The sequence below is a fragment of the Siniperca chuatsi genome, linkage group LG2 (genome assembly GCF_020085105.1).
Source record: "Siniperca chuatsi isolate FFG_IHB_CAS linkage group LG2, ASM2008510v1, whole genome shotgun sequence".
Taxonomy (NCBI): Eukaryota; Metazoa; Chordata; class Actinopteri; order Centrarchiformes; family Sinipercidae; genus Siniperca; species Siniperca chuatsi.
In genome coordinates this window covers 6735412-6758595 of record NC_058043.1, presented here as the reverse complement: position 1 = coordinate 6758595, position 23184 = coordinate 6735412, and the positions used below count along the sequence as shown (strand labels likewise).

Below are 23184 nucleotides of genomic sequence, written 5' to 3'. Positions count from 1 at the left end.
TAAACACCCTATAATCCCAGGTTAGATCACAATCCTAGCGCACCTTAGGGTGTATCTCAGAGTCATTTATGTCTTCTATATAAGACGGTTTAGTCCCTCATTCGTCCAGGAGTGTAGAAAAGGTTTCAGTCGTAGTCATCTGGACACTGTTTTCAGAATCAAGACGTTTCGGCTCCCATCCGACGTCTTGATTCTGAAAACAGTGTCCAGATGACTGCGACTGAAACCTTTTCTACGTTAGGTCTTCTATGTCACTTTCATTTTGAGTAAAATGTCTTATTGCATCAGTTGGACTTCTGTTGGATTCCCTTCATTCAGTTTGAAGCTTTGTTTACTTTTCCATATTTGAGCCTTTAAACATTTGCACTTGTTATTTTTTAAGAGAGAGTGCAGATGTTCCTGTGGTTCCAGTGCTAACTGCCTGTTTGGTAAACCTGCTGTAACATATGACACACCTCTGATAGCCTGTTTTCAACAACTAGTAGGAAGAAAATGATCAATAAATGACTTCCAGATTATTGATCTACTCACCTACACTGTCTCTACAGGGTGTTAATGAGGAGGTGGTGTGTAAAAACCACCTGATCCTGGGTCAGCACCTCTACAAGGATCTGGAGGGACGAGACATCAACCTGTATGGAGGAGCCAGGTTGAGGAACAAAGACAACAAGGTAATGCTTCCTCTCCAAACTCCACAACCCTGTGAACAACTTTCGAACTACAGTAGATGTTAATGACATAAAAAAGCTGCATTGCAGTTTTCTTCCCTCTTTCAAGTATAAAGTCAAGACTTACAATAATTTGAAGTTTGGAATTCAGAGGGCAGTGTTTTAGTTCTAATGTACTGATGTGACTGGAAACTCAAGAGGAAAAGCTTCATTACTTTGACCAGCGTCTTAAAATGTTAAAACAATAATATGAATGTTTGGCAGTCACAGCAGCCAGACTGAAGATGGAACAAATATTCCAGTGATCCTGATGATGGAAAAGTCCTCATGAGGTATAAATGTTCAAAATGTCTAGTATAAGATGATCCCAAGGATACAACACACAGTCAATGTAAACTTTTAATTTTTATTGGTGCCAAAATCAGAATAATCCAAAGAAAAAACAAAGAAACCACAAGTTATAGATTTGGTTTCTGCTATGGAAATTAATTTATAATTGTCATCTCATTAATTTTGTTGACATTCATACTGTTAACATAGTAATACCACCATTCTGCCTGTTCTGTCAAATGAAACCTCCTTTTTCTCATTAGCTGATATTCCAGTGATCTCTCATAGCACTTTGTCCCGTCACAACATTAGGCCTGTCACGATAACTACTTTTGTTGGATGATATATTGTCCCAGAAATAATTGCGATAAATATATCATTGCCATTTTATGCCGCTGATATAATGATAAGCATAATAGTGTAAGTACACCCTTTAACTTAATTTAAAATTCTTAAGATTATTCAGACATTGGAATTGGAGTGTGGAAAAAAATATTAAAACAAAAATTGCGCTTACAAAATATTGAACATTTGGCACAGGGGTAGGCTATAGAGTCATTCATCCCTTAACAGGCAATATAGTAATGGTAGGGAAAACCCTGCTGTTTATATTGGCATCATGTTGGCCAAAATGTTGTTGACATTCTTATGTAAAAAAAAAAAAACTAAAAACATGCATGTTAACACAATGGGCAATATCGAGGTCAGTAGAAATGATCATGGTCATGTCCGTATACGATAAGTCGATATCAACAGGCAATAATTACATATCTCATAAAACTTTTCACCCCCGCTGGTGGTCTCAGCTCGGGTCCTCTACCAGAGGCCTGGGAGCTAGGGTTCTGCGCATATCTTTATATACTATGTCTGGTGTTCTTCCAGGGATCTGCTGTAGCCACTCCTCCAGTTTGGGGGTCACTGCCCCGAGTGCTCCGATGACCACGGGCACCACTGTTGCCTTCACCTTCCAGGCCTTCTCCAGCTTTCTCTGAGCCCTTGGTACTTCTCTAGTTTCTCATGTTCCTTCTTCCTGATGTTGCCATCGCTTGGTATCGCCACGTCAACCACAACGGCTTTCCTCTGCTGTTTGTCAACCACCACGATGTCAGGCTGGTTCGCCATTACCATTCTGTCAGTCTGGATCTGGAAGTCCCACAGGATCTGGCTCGGTCATTCTCTACCACCTTTGGAGGTGTTTCCCACTTTGACCTCGGGGTTTCCAGTCCATACTCAGTGCAGATGTTCCTGTACACTATGCCAGCTACTTGGTTATGGCGCTCCATGTATGCTTTTCCTGCCAGCATCTTACACCCTGCAGTTATGTGCTGGATTGTCTCAGGGGCCTCTTTGCACAGCCTACACCTTGGGTCTTGTCTGGTGCGGTAGATCTGGGCCTCTATTGCTCTGGTGCTCAGGGCCTGCTCCTGTGCAGCCATGATGAGTGCCTCTGTGCTGTCCTTCAATCCAGCCCGCTCTAGCCATTGGTAGGACTTCTTGATATCATATATGTTCCGGTATCCCATAGGGGTTTGTCCTCCCATGATGGTCCTTCCTCCAGCACGTATTGCCTGAGACATAGCACGTCATCTGTTGGGGCCTTTTCCATATATATATATATATATATGTCATCATGCCAAAATGTTCATCAGCATCATCATTTCTATTATCATTAAAAGGTGTGCCTGTACTGCTATGCACATGTCTTGTTGCTAAGCGGTTGCGTACCCATTAGCTACCACTATTTCAGATTGATAACTAATGTGTCAGGTGTGTAGCAATGTAGTTGTTAAGGTGTTAAGCCTGATTTATTGTTGTATGTTAAGGGGTAACGGCGTAGCTACAGAGCCCAAGCATGTAGCCACTGCAGCTACGCCGTAGCTGATGTGCGCCTCCTTAAATGTATCTACACGTTGAGGCTGTGGCGACTACGGAGATACCACGTGGAAACAACAAGAACTGATATCAATCAGCTTGGCCTGCTTGTGTTTTCTCCTACAAGTTTCTGATGCTGGTGGAGATATTTGCAAGTGACGACAACGTAAAGGAAGTTAAAGAAAGACTGTTCTCCTTTTTAGTAACGCACATCTAACAGACATCTCCGACGTAACTCACCGTCACTCTATACCGCAATGTGAATGAATGTAAACACAGTGGGCACTATAAAAGCATATTAAAGCCTGATCATATACGTTACTATGAATCTTGGTAGTTGGTTTGATCATGCCTTGCAAAGAGTTCCCATTGTTTGCTATAAAAATGTATTTGTGTATTTTGCACAAATGATTTGCGGCATCGCTACCAAAAGTCATAGCACACCATTCCCAATATATTCTTCCATCCTAAACTTTTTATGAGCTTAGTAATATGCACTTTGAGGAACAAGCACACAATAATAATAATAATAATAATAATAATAATAATAATAATAATAATAATTAATAATAACCTGTGAAAATAAAATCAGAGTACTCCATCACATTGATGCATTTGTCCTGTAAATCCAGCATTGCCATGAAACAGCCCTGCTCATTAATCAGTTGTATTAGATCCCACAGTGGTCTAATACAACTGATAACTTGATAAGATACCTTGGTAAACAGTCAACAAAAATTTGTGATAGTTAAGAAATTTTGTTTCACAGTAGATATTGTCATTGCCCAACACTATCATAATAATCTCTAATTGTACTTTTCCACCGTCACAGAGACCTTTGCTGGTAAAATCTTCAGTGGGACATGATTCTCAGTGTAAATGTACGCAAACAGGGTGTCAGTGAAAGTGTGTGTGAAGGTGTGTATGTGTGTGTTAGCATCAGGATCAGAGAATGACAACTTTCCTCTGTCAAAGTCCAGATGAGCTCTGATCCTCTGGAGCCTCTTCATCACTGTCAGATCTTTCTCTGGCTCTGATGTGGAGAACGCTGTGAATTTACCGTTGGAGAACATAATTCTCCACAATCCAGACTGTAGGCGTTTGTTCATCCAGATGTACTCTCCCAACATGCCCAGTTCCCAGTCCTTGTTGTCTCCAACCTCAACGTCCCAGCTGTGAGTCCCTGAGTTAAAGCCTTCAGAGCTGAGGATGGAGCAGGAGAATTTGGTCCTCTTTGGGTTATTCGGAAGCTGCTGTCTCTCTCCATATCTCACACTGGTCAGATCTTCAGACAGGATGAGTTCTGGGTCGGCTGTGTTTGGATCCAGAATCACAGGAGTGTAGGAGACCATCTCCTTCATCTTGTTCCAGATGTTGAAGGTCAGGTTGCCCAGGTGTTTGGCCACATCTATCAGAGCTCCTGAGACCAGCTCTGGATCATCCAGCAGGGGGCGCTGCTGGATTCTTTCCACTGCAGCCTTGTAGTTCTGCAGGAATGAGACGTCTGCAGCTCTCAGCTGCTCCTCTGTGGCTCTGATTGTGTCTGAAAGAGCTGCTATCTCACTGCTCAGAGTCTCAATCTTCTCCTTCATCATCTGACTCTTCTGCTCTTCTTCCTCCCTCAGAGCAGCGATCCTGGCCTCCTCTTCCTCTTGTAGAAACTCGTGAAGCTTCTTAAACTGCTCCTTAATCTCCCTCTCTGTGTGTCGGGCCTGGACCTTAATGTGTTCTGCTGTTTGATCACAGTTTCCTTTAACTTGTTCAAAGAGCTTCAGTTTCTCCTGTACAGGCTTCAGGGACTTCTGGAGCTCCTCTCTGTGATCCTGTGCAGCTTCATCGATGGGTCTGAATCTGTGGTTGCTGTGTGTTTTTGAATCTCGACAGACGAGACACACTGGCTGCTGATGGTCCAGACAGAAGAGTTTGAGTCAGACAGAAGAGTGCAGACTGCAGAGAGCCTCAGACCCTGCTGAAGCTCTCTCCAGTAAGAAGGTCTCACACAGGTTCTTTAATGCCAGGTTACGAGGTGGTTTACTCTTTGAGGATATTCTCTTACAGCACGGACACTCACGTGTTTGCTTCGTTCTCCACCATCTGTGCAGACAGTCTTTACAGAAGCTGTGGCTACATGACAGGACAACAGGATCTTTGAAGATGTCCTGGCAGACAGGACAGCAGAGATCCACCTCTGATCTGGAAGACATTTTGTCTCTGAGTGAAGCTAAATACACAGAAAGCAGACAGAGAAGTCAGTCACTTCAGAACATTCCTTGAAAGTTACTTTCAACTTTGAGTTGTGGCTCTTCCAGTTCGTTACGTGGAACCAGCAGCAGGTTGAAGTGTAAGTATTCAGTATTCCAGTGAATCCAGTGTTCCCTCCTGCAACTGTCCTCTCTCAGTGGATGTGGTGGTTTTGGTGTGAATCGTATCTTCTCTCAGGAACAAGGAATGAAAAGCAGTGTTTCCTGTTTGTCTGTGTTGAGTCAGAGAGGGGGTGGTGCTTTGTCAAGACATGTTTATCATACCAGGTGTGTGTTACAAGCCACTTGACCAAAATGTCTAGTTTTTAGTCTTTTTAGTACAAAATTTCTAACCTTTCACAGGTTAAAATCTTTCATGTTAAGATGTTAAAAGCCTTTGATTTATTTGTAAAATCTTAACATGATGTAGAGAGTAGAAGGACTCGTCATTGGAGTTGCTACCTGCTGTCTAAAATACTAGATTCTTTATGAGTTAAATGTCCAGTTTTAAAAATTAGCCCTACAAATAAGGAGTTATTTTAACTCAACTCCATATTATATTATCTACCTACTTTATCAATCTGGTATGATTAATTACTATCAAATTTCCCTTTGGCGAGATTATCCAAAGTATTGCAAGGAACCTTAGATGAATTTGTGAAAGAAAGTCGTCCCTCAGCATGTATTTTGGTTGTGAGGGTCCAGCCATAATCTGTATTGGAGTAGAATTAGTTTATTCAGCTCTCTAAGCATTTTCTGTTACTGTGAGATGGTATGGTTTTTTTGTTTGTTTTTTATATATATGTGTACCTGTTGGGACAGTAGTAAAAGGAATGTGTGTATTTAATTTGATTATATGTATACGTTGCTCTCCTGAAATGTTCTGTTTTGTTGTTTCAAAGCAAAAAAGTATTAGCTCTTTTTAACCAAAACGTTTCTGGAACCAGATGAACTAAACTAGCAACTAAAAATCCCCTTTCCGTGTTCACCTCATCTGAAGAACCGTGACGATTAGGTAAATTAGACCAATGACCGATGTTTCCAGGTTAGGATTTTTTTCCAGGTTTGGAGATATCGGTCTCTGAGATTTCTGCCACCACCTAACACAATGGAAGTGGAAATTTAAAGTAAATTTTGTTTGTGCTGCTCACAGCATTGAAATATTACATTATTATTATTATTATTATTATTATTACAAAGCATTCAACAGCAACATCTCTTTCCAGAAACAGAGTCAGAGACAGAGTCCCTTTTACTCAACACGCTGGAGACAGTTTTCATAGGAGTTTCTGTCTACCAAAGTGTAGCTAATTAAGGCTTAAAAGGCATTAAAATGATCATAGCGAATGATTTTTAATTTGGTAAGAGAAAGGAGCAGATTTAGGCTTGTTATTAGAATGAAATCAGCGTTCACATTTAATAACAGAATCTAATTTATGTTAAATTCACCTTGGGGGCACCACTCTTTTACAAAGACAAAATCTTCATAGTAAATTAGAATGAATGATTGATTATAAATTTAGTCTCGATCTGAAGTTGCTACAGAGTTATTGTTTAGTGTACAGGAACCGGAATATTTAATACACACAATCCAATCAAGGTCTTTATAAATGAAATGTTTATTAAACTAACTTGACACACAGACTACACACAGTAAACTAGCATTAAATACACAAACAGTAAACTAACTACACACATAACTGCTAACTACTAGATTCAGCGATGAATGATTAATAAAAGCCTGAATGAAATTTTGAATAGACTACAGTCCAAACAATTAATCATTGAATGAAAACCAGTACCAGGTACAGCAGTAGATGATGGTAAGATATCTTAATTTGTGGAAACAGACAGTGGAAAACCTTAACCTTAATCAGTGAAATTACTTTAAAAACGCACCATTCTGCAACTGAGAGGTTATTTGGGGAGCAGGAGTGAAATACTTTATGATTCTGTATCGTGATTAGGCCTATATTGGAGGGAGCTCTTATTCTTGACCTAAGGCTAAATTTCTTTAGTATTTTATATAGCACCAACCCAAATATCACAGGAAGTATTTGTTTCACCTAGTGGTTCAGATGGCCAGGGGACACGTTGCACTGGAGGAGGAAGACGCTGGTCGATTCTCCTGGGTGGACCTCCCAGTCTGTTCGGTCCATGGTTCGGATGCGCTCTGTCCCGCAGAGCATTTTGGTTAGCTGATGTTTTTTTTCTCTTGGTCAAGCTTCCTGGAGCTCGGGCATCTTCAGCCATTATCCCACGGCAACTCAGCTTTGGTTGGCCATCTCTCTCCCTCAGGAGGCGGCAGGGTCATAACACCACGTGGCTGGGTTGTGTTAGAACACAGATGTTGATTCCTTTTCTTCAAAGTTGGCCGGGCTGTTTTTCAGCAAGTTCGGCATCTCTGTGTTACAGCTTCAGGAGCTCAGCTGGTGCTGGGTGTTTGCCACCCCATAACCCCCCCCCTTCTTCTCTGGCCCATAGGCCGAAGACCGCCATCCGGGCAAGTCGCAGAGCTTTAGGTTAAGGGTCTGCAAAGTATTGAAGAGAAAAGAACAAACCAAGGGGCTTCCTCTTGTTTTTGTGATCCTCTGTAAAAGGGGGCAGGGGTGTATGTTGGCGCAAAACTTATTTGTTCTAATTTATTTCTAACAAACTAATAAAATTTTAAGGCTACAAGTTTAATTCTCCCATGTTAAAGCTTGGTCTCATTAGTTGCTGGAGCGTAAAACACACTTTTATGAATAAAATGGGATATTCTCCATTTATAAGTAATTAACAGACATTGTTAATTAAATGTCATACATGGTAATATATGTTACAACATCTGCTATTATGACAACACACCATATATAGGCTATACATTCTTATATCTGTACGTTAAATGTCCATATATGTCCGCAATCTTTGCAACCCAGGAATGTCTTTTGTCTGCCTGCCTGTTTCTCCTCTCAGAGGGATGAGCGGAGGAGGGGGGACAGCAGACACCCACACGTGCTCTGAGGGCCTGTGGGATTTAGCATTTCACTTACATTTTCTTTTATCATCAGCCATAATAAATTAATTGTGTCGATACATATTCACGTTTCTTGTTTCATTAGCTATTCAACACATCATAATAGACTAATACCCAACATTAAGTAACCTTAGGCATGTTTAATTGAATAATATTAAGGTTAAGACAACAAGAACAAGAATAAAATATTCTTTTAAATATGTCATTAGAGTTGAAAGCAAGGACTTAGACTAATGAAACTGTATCCCAAATTATCGCACATCACTGAAAAATAGTTTTGTCAATACAGGACATGGTGAGCCATACTTTGTACAAATATCATTAATGTCTTCACATAAAGAACAGCTCTTGTTAACAGAGTCTCTACTGTTCTTTGTCAGCATGTTGAACTTAACTTAGCATTCTTCCTATAACATTAATTAAACATAACATATTAGTAAATACATTTGATTCTGCATAGCAAAGTCATTTCTCTGCTCTCGTAAGTTTTACAAATCTTGATGAGGTCCAGATCAGGGGATATTGGATAGTGCGGTTTTCAGTTTATCAAGCTAGTGAGGGCTGTAAACTAAAGTGGCTTAGCGTCACTCTCAACTGGAGTTCAACATTCCTTTGAGTCTTACACCATAGTGTGAATTGTATCCCCACAGGATATCAGATTAGTTTGGCTCCAAACAGACCTGCCGCAAATCGGGAAATTGTCATTTAATTTTCCATTAATGCCTTCACATCGGGCAAAGGTCCTGGTCAGAGGAAGTTTTCGGGGAAAGCTTATCACTTCTCTGGACAGACTTGTTTATGAGGCCAACTTAACTCAGAAAAATATAATTCTTTTTATCAATAAGGATACAAAATGTTCATCTGAATTGCCATTATCACACTACAAAAGAAATAGTCCCAGAAATCAGAGATCATGTTTACATGCAGCTGGTCACTAATCAGATTTGTCCCATAACCATTGATATATGACACTGTTGCCTGGAGTGTTTTCTTTGTCAGAGCAACGGTGCAATGAGAGGACCAGCTCTGTACTAAGAGAGCAGTTTCTGACTGTTCGAATGTGTCTGAATTTTACAAATCTGTTTTAGTCATATGTTGGACTTAATGCACAGTACAAACATACTATACTGTAATGATGTTTCCTTTCATCCTGCCACAATGCTACCACAGCGATACGTTCCCTGTCTGAAGTTTCTGTCATGCACATTTTCACATGTAAACACCCTGTTAGAAATCAGGTTACATGTCTACATGTCAGTCTAAACCTTGATTCTTGTTTCCACATGGTTTAAGAAATCAGATAATTGCAGAAAGTCTCAATGACCAGGTTACTTAAGTGTACATAAACACACTGATTATCTCTGTCTGGTTGATGTAGAGGTTCATCCTGATGGACAACCCCAGCAGACTGTACACCGTCATCCAGGAAAACCTGCCAGCAGCCAATGGGATCATCCACATCATCGACCGACCAATCACACTTTCTGAAAGGCCTCCGCCTGACAAACAGGTGAGTTAAAGGGTCACCAAATAAAGTTTACTAAAAAACATTTGAATCAAAAATAGAACATAAAATCCTTCAACATAAACTCAGCATTTATTTTGCTCACTATATTTGTTTATCTGCCTTAATGCGTTTAATATTTTATTTTTATGATTTTACAGCAGTCTACAGTATGAAAGTGAATGTCAGTCACTTGATCTTCTTTTTTTGTGTCCAGTTTGCTGATAAGACAATTGGTGAGATTCTGACTAAGGATGAAAAATACAACCGCTTCCTGTCTCTGGTTGATGTGAGTATTTTGTTCTGCCAGTAACATCATACATGCTTTAACCCCACATGAGAGTGTGCGTGGTATAGTAACAGAGAGAGTCAGTATTCAAAGAGTTTGGAGGTTTGTGTCTTTTTTTTTTTTTTTTTTTTACCCTCTCTAAAACCAGAAACGGAAGAGAGAAAAGCGTAAGGAATGGATTACACACTGTGTTTATCTGCTCTAATGTAAGACGCTAACATTAACATGCCTGGCTAACTAGCTTACAGTACAGAGTAGTGTAGTGTTATTTCTAAGGTTAATACTACATTATTTTTTAAATGACATTATTTTAATTTTTATACTCCAGCAAACCCAGCCAAACTCATTATCATACATAGCGATGTCTGTTAGCTTTAGCCTCAGTCTTTTAGCATGATGTCATGTATGTACGCATGTTAGCCATCATGTGTATATTGAAGACCCTTTTACAAGATTCTTGTTTTAAATGAGTCAGCTGGAAACATAAGAAATTCAGCCAGATGCGTTTTCAACTAACTCATGGAGCTAACATTGCTTGGTTAGGTAGCTAGCTACATCTGATACAGTCTGCCAGTGACAGTTGTCATTTCAGCAAAATCCACAGTTTGCTCCAAGCTGCTTTTGCTTACTTCTATCTGAAATCAAGGAGTCATTGTTTCAAAAATTAATAAACATTTTGAAAGGTAAATCTGCCACGTTATCATTGTAAACTGCATACATACCGTGTGAGAATGGAAAGATTGATAGCCGCACCAACAGTAACTAAGGGGAGGCAGGGCTTAGCTAACAGTCAATTGTCAGACAAGTTGGAACCCTTTCCAAATGAGAAATCCTCGGCTCTAATCAGATGTGGTGTGTTTGTGTGTGTTTATAGAATAGCGGGTCGCCCCCTCCCCTGCGGGGCCCGGGACCCCTGACTGTGTTTGTCCCCACCAACCAGGCTGTGGACCGAGCCAGAGACGGCAGTATCTTGTACATGCTGAACGACGTAGGTGTAATTAGTACTTAAGTTTACATTTAATTATTTGTAATTGTTATATACAGGTAACATCTGCTGACACTATATTTTTCTTATTATCAACAAATCTCATGAAAAGACGAAAACCAATAATGTGTTAGTCTGAATCTCAATACTGTATGACTTCCTGACACTGTCTGTAGCTCTCAGCCCCAAAATCAATGGTCCCTATTGAAGATGTAAGTCTTAAAAAATTATCTCACAAATAATTAGTTTTATTTATCTAAAGAGATCAATAAAGTATTTCTGATCTGATTTAAAAATAAAAAAATAAAAAAGACTCAGTTATTTCCTACATAATGTCAACAACCACCCCAGCTACCAATTGTTATCCCTTTTAGTTATCATTACACTATGTGAAGATTACCTGGATTTTTAAATGATATTGTGCTCTTTTTCAAGGCCAAACATAAACTTCAGGAACTTCTCAGACACCATGTTTTCTCCCAGGCTATGGTAAGACACCCCCACCCCATGCTCCCTTCATCAATCTATCCTTCTAGCAGTCCTTCCTTCCTGCTTCTTTCTTACTTTTTGTCTTTCTCGTGAAGAAGGTGAAGAAAGAAATGCCTTTCTGTCCAACACTTTAGTCATCAGCAAAATATATCGTAATCGACCTGGCCACCTCTACACATCTTAGAAGGCAAATTGTCATGATATTTCCTGATCCCATTCCTGCTCTCCAGAGGATGAACCCTTTTAGATTTAATGACCCCATAACCTTTTTCGATAACGCCACCCTCAGGGCAAACTTTACAGTTTCAGCTCCACTGCTGGTAAGGCACTGAGAAAAGCTAAATCCATAAAAACAAAACAAACATTTTAGTTGATGATAATTTTTTCTGTTTGTAGCTGACAGTCGACGAGTTGGCTACTCTCCCTCAGATTCAGACGATGGCTAATCAGATCGTCACCATCACTGTGTCCGATAATGTAAGTGCCCCTTTTAATTCTTCGTGGTGTCTCTTATAATTTGACTTGTTTCCTGACTAGTTTATAGCAAACATTAGCAGTTTTCCATTAACCCTAGGTGCCCTGCTCTTTCCTCTGAAGGGTGAGATCCAATTGGGCGAGAAGGGCGTCCGTCTGGTGAGCACCAACATTGTGGCGTCCAACGGGATCATCCATATGATTGACGGGCTTTTGTACCCGCCCTCCATTCTTCCCATCCTGCCTCACCGCTGCGATGTCATCGAGCACAAGATCACCGTGGTGAGCAGAGGCAGGCCGCGAGTCAAATCAAACCCTGAACAATACACTGAACAACACACTCACACACACACACACACACACACACACACACACACACAGACTCTGAATCAAACTCAGTGAGAGCTGCAGAGATAACAGGCCAATATAAAGATGAATCCAACATTAGCTGGCCGCTGTCAGCTAGCTAATGTTGAGATGCAGAGTTCATGCATTTTTTGCCTAGCTGGGTTACAGTTTATTTGATTGGACAGATAAAAATGGTTTTGGGTGGCTTGTGATAATTTGGGCTCCTTTTTGTACCATTTTTGCAGTTTCCCGTGATGAAATGTTTTAGGCTACGTAGTTCCGTAGGCTTGATACGTAATGACCGATGACCGACAAAACCAAATAACGTTTCAGTTTATTACAACTAGGCAAAAACTTTTTTCCTCTAAAATGTATTATTTGGTTACGGGACGCCATTGTAAACGAGGGGTTGACAGCGGCGAGCATGAACCACAACGTCTCTGGTTCGAGTCGGACTGGGGACCTTTGTTGCATGTCATTCCCCTCTCTCTCCCCTGTCCTGTTATCTCTCTAATAAAGGCAGAAAAATCTCAAAACATTTTTTGAAATTATTTGGTTACAAAGTCATAGCTGTGTGATAAAAGCCTTGAAAAACATTTATTCATATAGACTTTTTATGTTTAATGTAATGTTATTCAAAACCCTGGTTTTGGGTCTGCCTAAACTTATACACATAAAACAGAATACCAGAGGCACATCTTAGGACCAAACACTATTTATTTTTATTTTTGCCACAGAACATAACTGGAAGGCTTTGAGGAGCGAAATTCCTTTCCAGCACCATACGGCTAACCCATTACTAAGTATGTCACACTGTTATTAAAGTGTTGACATTGGTATAGACGCAGGCATGTTTGCGATCAAGATCCTTGTGTGTGTGTGTGTGTGTGTGTGTGTGTGTGTGTTATTTTAACTAAATACCGTCATACCCCATTTCAGACAAAACAAAAAAAAGTATTTCATAAAATTCATGTGTTGGATGGCCAAAAAACCCTCTCTTATAAACAAAATAAAAAGGAGAAAGAAATAAAAAGCTTCTTAGAGCACAAGTCAGGTTTGAGGCCATGAAGTGAACTAAATCACCTGGTAATGTAAGTGTGCACACCTGTCAAGGATTGAAACTCTGATCTGTCTACCAGGTATGTGTCTAACTTACTAGTTGACTATTTCAGCAGTGAGAGAAATAGTTGTTATGGACAAAATGACTTCAATTGGACTTATAATAGTTTATTATCTCTGTGTGAAGAGATTAACAGGCCAATAGAAGCTCAAAGCTAACAGTGATGCTAACAGTAAGGCTAAGTATAATTTTTTTTCTGTGTGTTTGTGTGTTTTCAGGGTCCATGTGTTCACTGCAGTTACCTCTATGAGACTCAATGTCCAGATGGCAGCACTGAAATGGTAAAACACGTTATTAATACAACATTTCTATTCTACAGAGCACCCTGGGTATGGAGGACCAGAACTGCCAAAATAAAAAATAAAGAAATAATTTACTCAATAAATAAATTAATATGCCATTAAATAATAATCTGTATTTATTTACATTTGTATTAATTCCACGTGAGCGAGGAGTAAGTTGGAAACATGATAGATGCGTACTGAGAATAGCGAGCTAGCTTATTTGCTGAAGATCCATAGCCTGGGACTTTCTGGGCGAGCCTACCCAGCAGCTCACGTTTTTGTTCCGGCAGCAGCAAAGAGAAGCTTCACAAACTGGCCAATTGCAATAACAATACACCAAAACATCCCACAGGAGATAAAGGCAGAGAACCACAGGTCCCCATTTTTGTTTTGTTTTTTTATAATGGACATTTGTGTTGTGATACTTAAACAAACCATCAGAGATAAAAGTATCTTGTGTACGAGACCGGTCTCTTGAGAGAGCTCCAGCTAGCTCACAGCGGGGTCTGTAAATGAAAAAATTAAATGGGGAAAGTAAATAAATATGGGAATTAATACAAATGTAAATAAATACAGAAACAAATAAAAATAAAAATAATTTGTTTCACATTTTATAAATCATTTAATGCCTAAATTAATTTTAATATTTTTGGTGCATTTAATGGCATATTAATTTATTTATTGAGTTGTTTATTTATGTATTTATTATTTTGGCAGGTCCGGTCCTCCATACCCAGGGGGGGGCATACGGTAGAAAAAAACTATAGATGTGGAAATCTGTGCAAATGGATTGATAAATCGCACGGTCAGTTTGGTAATCCATGAGCAGAGGTTAATTAAATGTAAGGTGAAAAATATCTGGAGGAGCTTTTAAAGATGTGTTCATGGAAACAGTAAGACTTCTGATTTGACCTCTGACCTTCAGAATAAAAGGGGTGAGCGTTAGAAAGTGTTTATTTGTATACACTGAATGAAAGCACAGATTATAATTGGTGTCAGAAAAATAAAATTAAGTACAGAATATGGGAATTTTGATCATTTTCACCAGATATTACTTTATTTTACCTGGTGTGACCATTAGATACTGTATTACATTACTTAAAAACTTGAAATAAATAATAATTCCCTGCTTTTGCTGATTGCCAGGTCCATATTCCAGAAGTGTTGCTTTAAAATTTCTGCTAAATCATGAGCTCAGTTTAGCAATTTGTGTGCATATTTTTCCACAACAATATTTTTTTCTACCCAATGAAACCTGATGGGCAATATGGAGGAGAACAGAAAGCCAACAAATCTGTGTGTCTGTCTGCAGGACAGTCATCAGAACGGCTGTGAATATGTCACGTCTCCTCTCAGGCCAACACTCAGTACAGGCTGCGCCAAATTCTGCAACGCCACCAAACAGGTGAGTGGGATCAGTGAACACTGCATATCAAGGGTTTTTTTTAGCTTCATTCATCTACCACTCAGCTATATTTACTACTAATGGTGCCTTCAAATGAGAAGGTGTTTACTGTGTTGACTGTGTGAGTACAACCAACCATAACCATTTTTCAGTGATCACCGATATTGACATATGCTGACACTTTTACAAATGGTGGAGCCCATGTACTCCCCTTCTTGTTCCTCAGTTTGGTGTGAAAATGCAAAAAAATATGGTTCACCTTTTTTTTTTTTTTTTTCAGCAACACAGGGTTCATTTTCTACAAGAAAATGAAACCTGTATTGACCACCCACCAGTCCATCTCACCCAAATCAGAAATCTCGCTAGAATCTCATTGAACTCTGGAAGACATAGTAAACAAAAGTACCTTAAAATAATAATTAAAGATCGGATGACAATTATAACAGTTTTTCAACTTTAAAGTGGCTATAATCAATCAGATCAGATGACTACTTGTGCGTGAACAGGGTCACTCATAGTGACCAACCCAAAGATAATTATCACTCAACTCTGCAGTTTCCCTCAGCTCTACAGATTTTTATGGTGTTTTTCAGTTCATTGTTTTGGTCTTTGCTTGCAACTTAACTGTTCACTCTCACTGATCTTATAGCATAGTTTTCTGTGGCAGCAGGCAGCTGTTTTGGGCAAAGCTCCTAAAAAAAAAAAAACACTACCTGCTCAGCATCGAAGCACCAAGTTAGCTGCTAGCTGGTGAACTTAGTGGAGCATTTACCAGCTAAAGAGCCAAATATTTCCCTCAAGAGCTGGTTGAGACTAGAAACAGAGCTGAAAGAAGAATGAATATTGGACTTCAGGTGCCCAGAAACACGACTCCAAATGAATGATAAAGTTGCTCCGTATCTGTATTTGTTACTGCTGTCCCCAAGTGGCCAAAAAATCGTGCCATGATAGATCAAAATTAAGAATGTAAAGAATGGTGGGGGGGGGCGACACCAGTTGTGTTTTTGTAATTGAGTGTAGATGTTTCTGATATAAAGTTCTCATTTCTTTTGGCTGCAGTAATTCCTGCTGGCAAAATATGTCCTTTTCAAGTTGACAGATTAAGTCCTGATACGTCTTTTAAGCGCAACATAGAGGGAGAGCATATTACCACAACCAGCAAGTCAGATAAAGAACAACACACCAGTTTCCAAAAATTGTTCACATCTCTACATTCCCAATACATGTGCATTTTTGAAAAGAAAACAGAAGGGAGTGTTACGGCATACATTTTTTGTTAAACTATGTTTGAATGGCTGGCATATTATGTCTATATCAAAAACACAAACTCACAGGTACAATTTGACGGTAGCATGAAGTCAAACAAGGACCCACATTAGGAGGGTTCTTAGGTAAGGTGCTAGGAAGTAGGAAGTGACCTGTGAACTGTGCAGGTCCCACTGGTCATAAGGTGGAATAGTCCTTTATCTGGCTTTTGAAACATTCAGTATCTTTGTGTTTTAATCTGTGTGTGTTTGTTTAACAGGTAGCAGAGTGTTGTAAAGGTTTCTACGGTCCGGACTGTAAACCCTGTATTGGAGGATTCCAGCATCCCTGCTACGACAAAGGAACGGTGAGCAACAAACAAACAACTGTCACTGAAGCCTTGATTCTCAACTGATGTTTTATTTATTTATTTTTATTTTTTTACCACATGCAGTGCTTTGACGGTATCCATGGCAATGGCTCATGCAGCTGTCAGTCAGGCTTCAAGGGTGTCGCCTGCCACATCTGCTTGGATCCATCCAAACATGGAGACAAGTGTGACGAAGGTAACAGCTCTTCCTCGTTAACACTTGGAGAGCAACTCAACACCTGTTTAAGCTTTAACACGTCCCTTCACATATTCAAACAAGACTAACGCTGTGTCTGAAATCACTGTCTCTCATTCACTACTTCCTATATAATAGACACCCAATAGTTTACTCTATAGTGAGTGGTAAATTGAGATTTCGGACACCTGTTAATCATCATCATTTTGTGTCATCATTGACAGCTGTAGAGTCTCGTAATCTATAAAATGCAAAACATTGCATTGTGGGATCGTTAGTAGAAAGTAATGTACATGCCATGGACACTACTTTTTTGTTCCATTGGGGAATATTTGAGAGCACTATATAGTGGATTCATTTACTCACTCAGAATTTGGATACTCAAAAATCAAATGGTGGACAGTAAATATAGTGCACTTTACAGTAAATGGGGAGTGATTTCTTACAGACTAAGGGTCTACAATCACTAGTGACTTGTTGAGGCTGTAAGACATAAATGTCTGTACCAAATTTAATGGCAATGCAATAGTTGTGAGAGATTTTACTTAAAACCAGCAATGCCAACCTCATGGTGGTGTGAGGAAAAATCAGGATCACTAAAGTCAGTACGATTCATCCTCTAGGGACCAAGATTTGTTGTGTTTTGGTGTCAAGCCGGGGAACCAAGTAGGCAGGGGTAGGACCCAAACACAGTTTCAAACATTTAAGGAAAAAGGCTTACAGTGATTCAGGCAGGCAGTGGTAAAAAAACAGGGAAGCAGTCTAACTACAGCAAACAAATCCAAAGAAGCAAACAATAAATGAAATCCAAAAATCCAGGTGAGGTCCAAGCAAACACAGAAAATAAATCAAAGAGACTCAGGGGAAACAAGGCCGTGACGCCTGACATTGATACAACGTGCAAATGACAATGACGAACTGACATTGAACAAAAGGAAAAACTCGGACTAAATACGCTTAGGTAGGAGAGACAACAAGACACAGGTGCAATTAATCAGGGTGGGGCAAACAATCTAAACTGGAGGGAAAAGCAAACAAGGGAAGTAAACAACAAGACACACGAGAGAGGAGAACTCTACAAAATAAAACAGGACAAAACCCCAGAACTTTGACACGATTGTCTTTCCTCCTGTCACCGGATGAGTACCTGCCTCATTTTTATAAATGGCATTATGTTTTCGGGTTGTCTGTCCCATTCTTGTGAATGCGATATCTCAGGAATGCCTTGAGGCAATTTCTTCCCTTCTTGCACAAACGTCCACTTGGACTTAAGGATGTACTGATTAGAATTTGGAGGTCAAAGGTCAAGTTCACTGTGACCTCACAAAACATGTTTTTGGCCATAACTCAACAACTGATGCGGTAATTATGACGAAATTTGACATAGTATTCATAACATATGAGACTGGACAGACATGGAAGTAAACTGCAATTTGACTGGTTGGAGGAGGCATACAACTGTGGGGTGGTAATTCTAGTTACTCTTAAAACAGTAATTATCATACATGAGTCCCATTTTCTGAAGGATGCCATGAACAGGATTTTTTATATATATATATATATATATATATATATATATATATATATAAATAAATTGCCCGCTGCATCTCTAACTTTGAATATACAACTGTCGTAAGTGGTGCAGTATGAGGACCCAAATGCAGAAGATCAGGAAGTGGAGTGAGGATGCGGTAGCCGGATGACTACAGTATTTATTGGGTGCTGAAGCTTACAGGCAGACAGACAGGCAACAAACAGGTAGGCAGATACAGGTCCGGGTACAGGAAGACAGGTTACCAGCTGGCAGTGATAGAAACAAGGAAATTAGTCCAACGAGGCTTAACAAAGCCAACAGGGAGCAGGCAAAGTTCAAAGTCCAGAATACAGACATGGTCCAAGGGAGACAAAGAATAATTCCAGCCAAACTCAACAGAAACAACTGCCTGGCCGCTTGACAATGGCACAAAGAAACACACACATGACAGGAACACAATGAACAAAGGAAAAGACCCGGACTAAATACCCTAAGGGAGTTGAGACAACGAGACACAGGTGCAAACAATCAAGGAGGGGCCAACAATCAAAACTGGAGGGAATGCAAACAAAGACAGGAAGTAAAACCACATGACAAACAAGGGGTGGAGAATATTACAAAATAAAACAGGAAATATGACAAAATCTCAAAACTATAACAACTTTTTGTAACAGTTTTGTAAGTGTTAGTCTGTTGGCTGCAAAGCACCCATATATAGAAAAGAAATTGTGAACAAAGGGCCCGGTGGTGTGTTTTGCCTGCTGTGACATTATTCCACTAGTGACTAACCTGAAATTATAACATGATGTGTGTGTGTGTGTGTGTGTGTGTGTGTGTGTGTGTGTGTCTTCAGAGTGTCGCTGTGTCCACGGTGTGTGTGATAACCGTCCAGGCAGCCGTGGTCTGTGTCGGAGAGGATCATGTATGGAGGGATACTCCGGAGAAAACTGTGACAAGACGGCCACGCCCTGCAACTCTGACGGACTCCAGGAACACTGTCACATCCACGCTTACTGCACACAGACAGGACTGCATACTATGTAAGATACTACTACTATTACCACAACTGCCAGTGTTAATTTTGGCACCTGGTTTTGATTTATTTTTATTCTTTTAACTAAAGTGTGTATTCATTTGTCACATTTTAGTCAGCAAAAACATTTTAGTCTTGTTTTCATAATTTTTTAGAAAGCATTCAGAGGCTACAGCTGTCCCCATCTTGATGTTTACAGTGTATTTAGCCCCATGACACGCTGTCATACAACAGATGGACTCTCCTCAGTAAATCCAGCTGTTTGAACAGAGCTACTCACATTGTCATTGCTGCTCAGTTGACATTATTGCAGCTATGTGTTCTCCACTGCTGAGCACCTGATCATTCAGAAGCTGTATTCCTTCACTGTTGACTAAAATACTGATCACTGTCTGGGTTTAGCTCGAGATGAGCAGCTAAAATCTCAGATAACATTTATGCAGGAACATTATTTTAGAGTATCTAGAGGAAAATTTAGATAGGTGACAGCCGACATTAATCCTGCACTAATTCTAACTGAATGCCTTTGAACACAAAAATTGACTAATGCTCATGTTCGACTTGATAATGTTATGTTTAATGTTAGCTTACCTTTTTATAAATGTTGGCGTACAGGCCTCCCTGATTAGTTTTTTGTCCCAGCTGTTTTGTTGCTGCTTCTTGTGTAATTCTCAGTAGAATTGTAGATGAATTTTGAGTCTACAACTTTGGCCCAGACTGAAATATCTCAACAACTATAGGATGGATTGCCATGAAAATTTCATTCATAGATCCCAGAAGATGAATCCTACTGACTTTGGTGATCACCTGACTTTCACTCTAGCGCCACCATGAGGTTGACATACATGGTTCAGAGTGAAAAATCTCAATATTCATGTCCCCCGAGAGAATGATTAGTAAAAACTTTGATCTTCTGACTTTTCATCAAGCGCCATCAGCAGGTCAAAATTTCTTTTTATCCAATACTTTGGTTTTTGACCAAATACCTGCAAAACTAATGACATTCTCATCAGCAACAGTTGTACTTGTTTAGTGCCAGTTTGCAAATTTAGCACGCTAACACGCTAAACTTAGATGGTACTGTGCTTTAGTACAGCATCACAGAGCCGCTAAAATAGCTGTAGACTCTTAGTCTTGTTTCTATCCAAGAACTGGTAACGTTAACTTACATCACAGAGACATAAACATTACACTGCTCGCTGTCTGAAAGCACCTTAAGGTGGAGGCATCACTTCCTACCTGGCAGATATCTGGATGTCAAGGCACCACCTAAAGCTCAGCGAGACTAAGCTTGTTTTCTTTTGTGGGAAAGGATGCTCGCACTGAGACCTGTCCATCACCATGACAACACTTGTGTGAAACCTGTGTGTGACCCCGGATGATGAACTGTTGTTCTCACCAAACATATCAGCAGTAGCTTTTGTAGATTCTTCCTGTACAACTTTTGGAGGTTTCACTCCTCCCTCACTAGGGAGGCAGCCCAGTTGCTTATCCAGATGTTTTTTCCCACCTGGTCTACCGCAGCTCTTTCCTCTCTGATGTGTGTTTGTAACCTGTTGGTTTACAGTGACAGTTCCGACTGGAACATAAAGTGATTAGCGCCACATTGATCTTCAGTTGATCTCCCTGAATACCTACACAGTACTGCACCAACTATACACCCATTTATACATCCATACCCATGTGACTGCTGTTAGCTGCGAGCTGAAATCATCCAACCCAATCATTCTTTACCGAGATTTAAAAGAGCATTCAGTAATTCTTCAATGGTTCACTGCAAAATAAACAGAATTTATTAGCAGGGGTTCACAGGGGATCAACATCAGTCACCATTAGTTACCTCAACAGCTGCTGAGTTTGTTCATCATCAATCAAAAATCTGTATGTGCATGTTGTACCAGGTGTGTGTGTAGAGATGGATATGAGGGCGACGGCCACTCCTGTTCTCCCATCAACCCCTGCCTGAAGAGCAACCGAGGAGGCTGTGACACCAACGTAAGACTTACTGTTCGTGTTTGTGTGTGTGGATGGTAATAACTATTTAAACCTCCCTTCGCAATTGTCTCAGAAGCAATCTGCAACATCCTCCCTCCAATATCTAAAAATAATAAAAACAATATTGAGTCTGTAGCAATCATTTCCCCATTCAATAAATAATGGCAAAACATAAGGATAGCCCTGGGCTAAGATATGCAGTGTGAAAAGCCCTATTAAATTTGTGTAACCCCATTTAAACAGTTAATATCTTCTTTTTTATTGTTCTTGTTGATGGAGCAATTATTTTCACAACCACCACCAATGAGCGGATTTGAAGTGAAATTAGCAATTGTCAGATTAATGGAAAAACTAACAAAAATGGTGCATTCCATTGTCCAAATATTTTTGCCACTATCTATTTTTATATTGGGCTACTGAATAACACCATATATCACTGCACTCTTTTATGCAAACAAATAAGTCTATAAATGTGTATATAATGTGTTTTAAGGCCTGATTTTAAAAGCTGTGACTGTGCCAGCAACAAGCGTTACAATAGTCTAGGCGTGAAGATATAAAAGCTTGAATAATAATTTTGGATTGTTTAAAGACAACATTGCTCTGATTGGCTATGTCTACTTTATCTTTTCTGTTTACAATAAATCTCACAAGGGAGTCCAGTCAAACTACCTCCCTCCAGCCAAAAGAAAAATTACTTAGCACCCCCCCCAAATCATTTTCTAAAGCGAACCTCAGTATCCCTGAACACAGAACCACAAATCTTTAAAAGAAGTGAGCCCAATAACAAAAGCAGCGTGAAATTTCCTCCCGTGTTCATCCTGTGATGAATCTGACCACCCACTAAACAGCAATGAATGGACCCTTGCACCTGACCGCATGTCGGGGCATCCGCAGCAGTGTTACCCGAAGTCGAACGACGCAGCTCTGAAATTTCATGCATTTTGAACACCGCACAAAGGAGTTAAATGTCACTTCCTGTGTCCACTATGTGGCGCTAGACAACACCCCCTAATTATATGTCAGGTTCCAGTATATCAAGTGTGGACCACACTATGAAAATTTCACATACATCAAATCATGATTGTCACACAAGGCCTACTTCCTGTTGCCAGTAGGTGGCGCAATGACTATGATTCCTTAATGGCATGTAGATATCCTCAGACCGGTACTCTTATCAAACATGTGAAATTTGGGGAAGACTGGACAATGTACACTCAAGTTATAACAGCGTCCTATTTCATGGCGAATAATACATCGCCACAGCAACAGCTTTTTTGCTAGAATTTGATGTGGATGTGCTCAACCTGCAAGGAGGAGTATGTCAAAGTATAAAAGGTGTAATTTCCTGTTGCCAGTAGGTGGCACTATGACTGAATCTTGACTGAAACTTCCTGTTTAATGACGAAACATCAAAATTTGACGCTACGGACACACCTTTCGACGAAAACTCAAGCTTTTGATAACTTTTCATTGCAAAGGTCTTCAGATTGCTCTGCGAAAATTAGAAGTTGATCCAATTAATTCTCTAGGAGGAGTTTGTTAAAGTACGGAGCCTTTAAATAGCAAAGAATGGCCCAAAAGTGCACATTTCATTCATAATGGCTGACTTCCTGTTGGGTTTAGGGTATGATTCCAAGAGGCTTTTTTGTATGTCTTGTATGTCAAACGCCAAAAGTAGGCTGAGGACTCCTCTTTTTTTTTTTTTTTTTCAATTTTGTAGGGGGTGCTATGGAGCCATTTTGTCACACCCATGCCCAAGACCCATAAAACACGTAAATTTTTGC

At 39.9% G+C, this 23184-nt stretch overlaps 1 protein-coding gene and 1 pseudogene across 3 annotated transcripts in view; one reads left to right on the top strand and one right to left on the bottom strand.

The window, feature by feature from the left end:
* Positions 1–23184, top strand: part of stab1 (stabilin 1) — a 100584-nt gene that overhangs the window by 15779 nt on the left and 61621 nt on the right. For all 3 annotated transcript variants that reach the window (XM_044165532.1, XM_044165522.1, XM_044165540.1), the window contains exons 12-24: positions 549–671; positions 9505–9636; positions 9848–9919; positions 10794–10907; positions 11340–11393; positions 11790–11870; positions 11991–12149; positions 13554–13616; positions 14932–15024; positions 16550–16636; positions 16724–16835; positions 19223–19409; positions 21304–21397. In XM_044165532.1, coding sequence (XP_044021467.1) covers positions 549–671; positions 9505–9636; positions 9848–9919; positions 10794–10907; positions 11340–11393; positions 11790–11870; positions 11991–12149; positions 13554–13616; positions 14932–15024; positions 16550–16636; positions 16724–16835; positions 19223–19409; positions 21304–21397 — 1371 coding nt within the window. The remainder of the gene's footprint in view (positions 1–548; positions 672–9504; positions 9637–9847; positions 9920–10793; positions 10908–11339; positions 11394–11789; positions 11871–11990; positions 12150–13553; positions 13617–14931; positions 15025–16549; positions 16637–16723; positions 16836–19222; positions 19410–21303; positions 21398–23184) is intronic.
* On the bottom strand, positions 2571–5707 carry LOC122861349 (annotated as a pseudogene).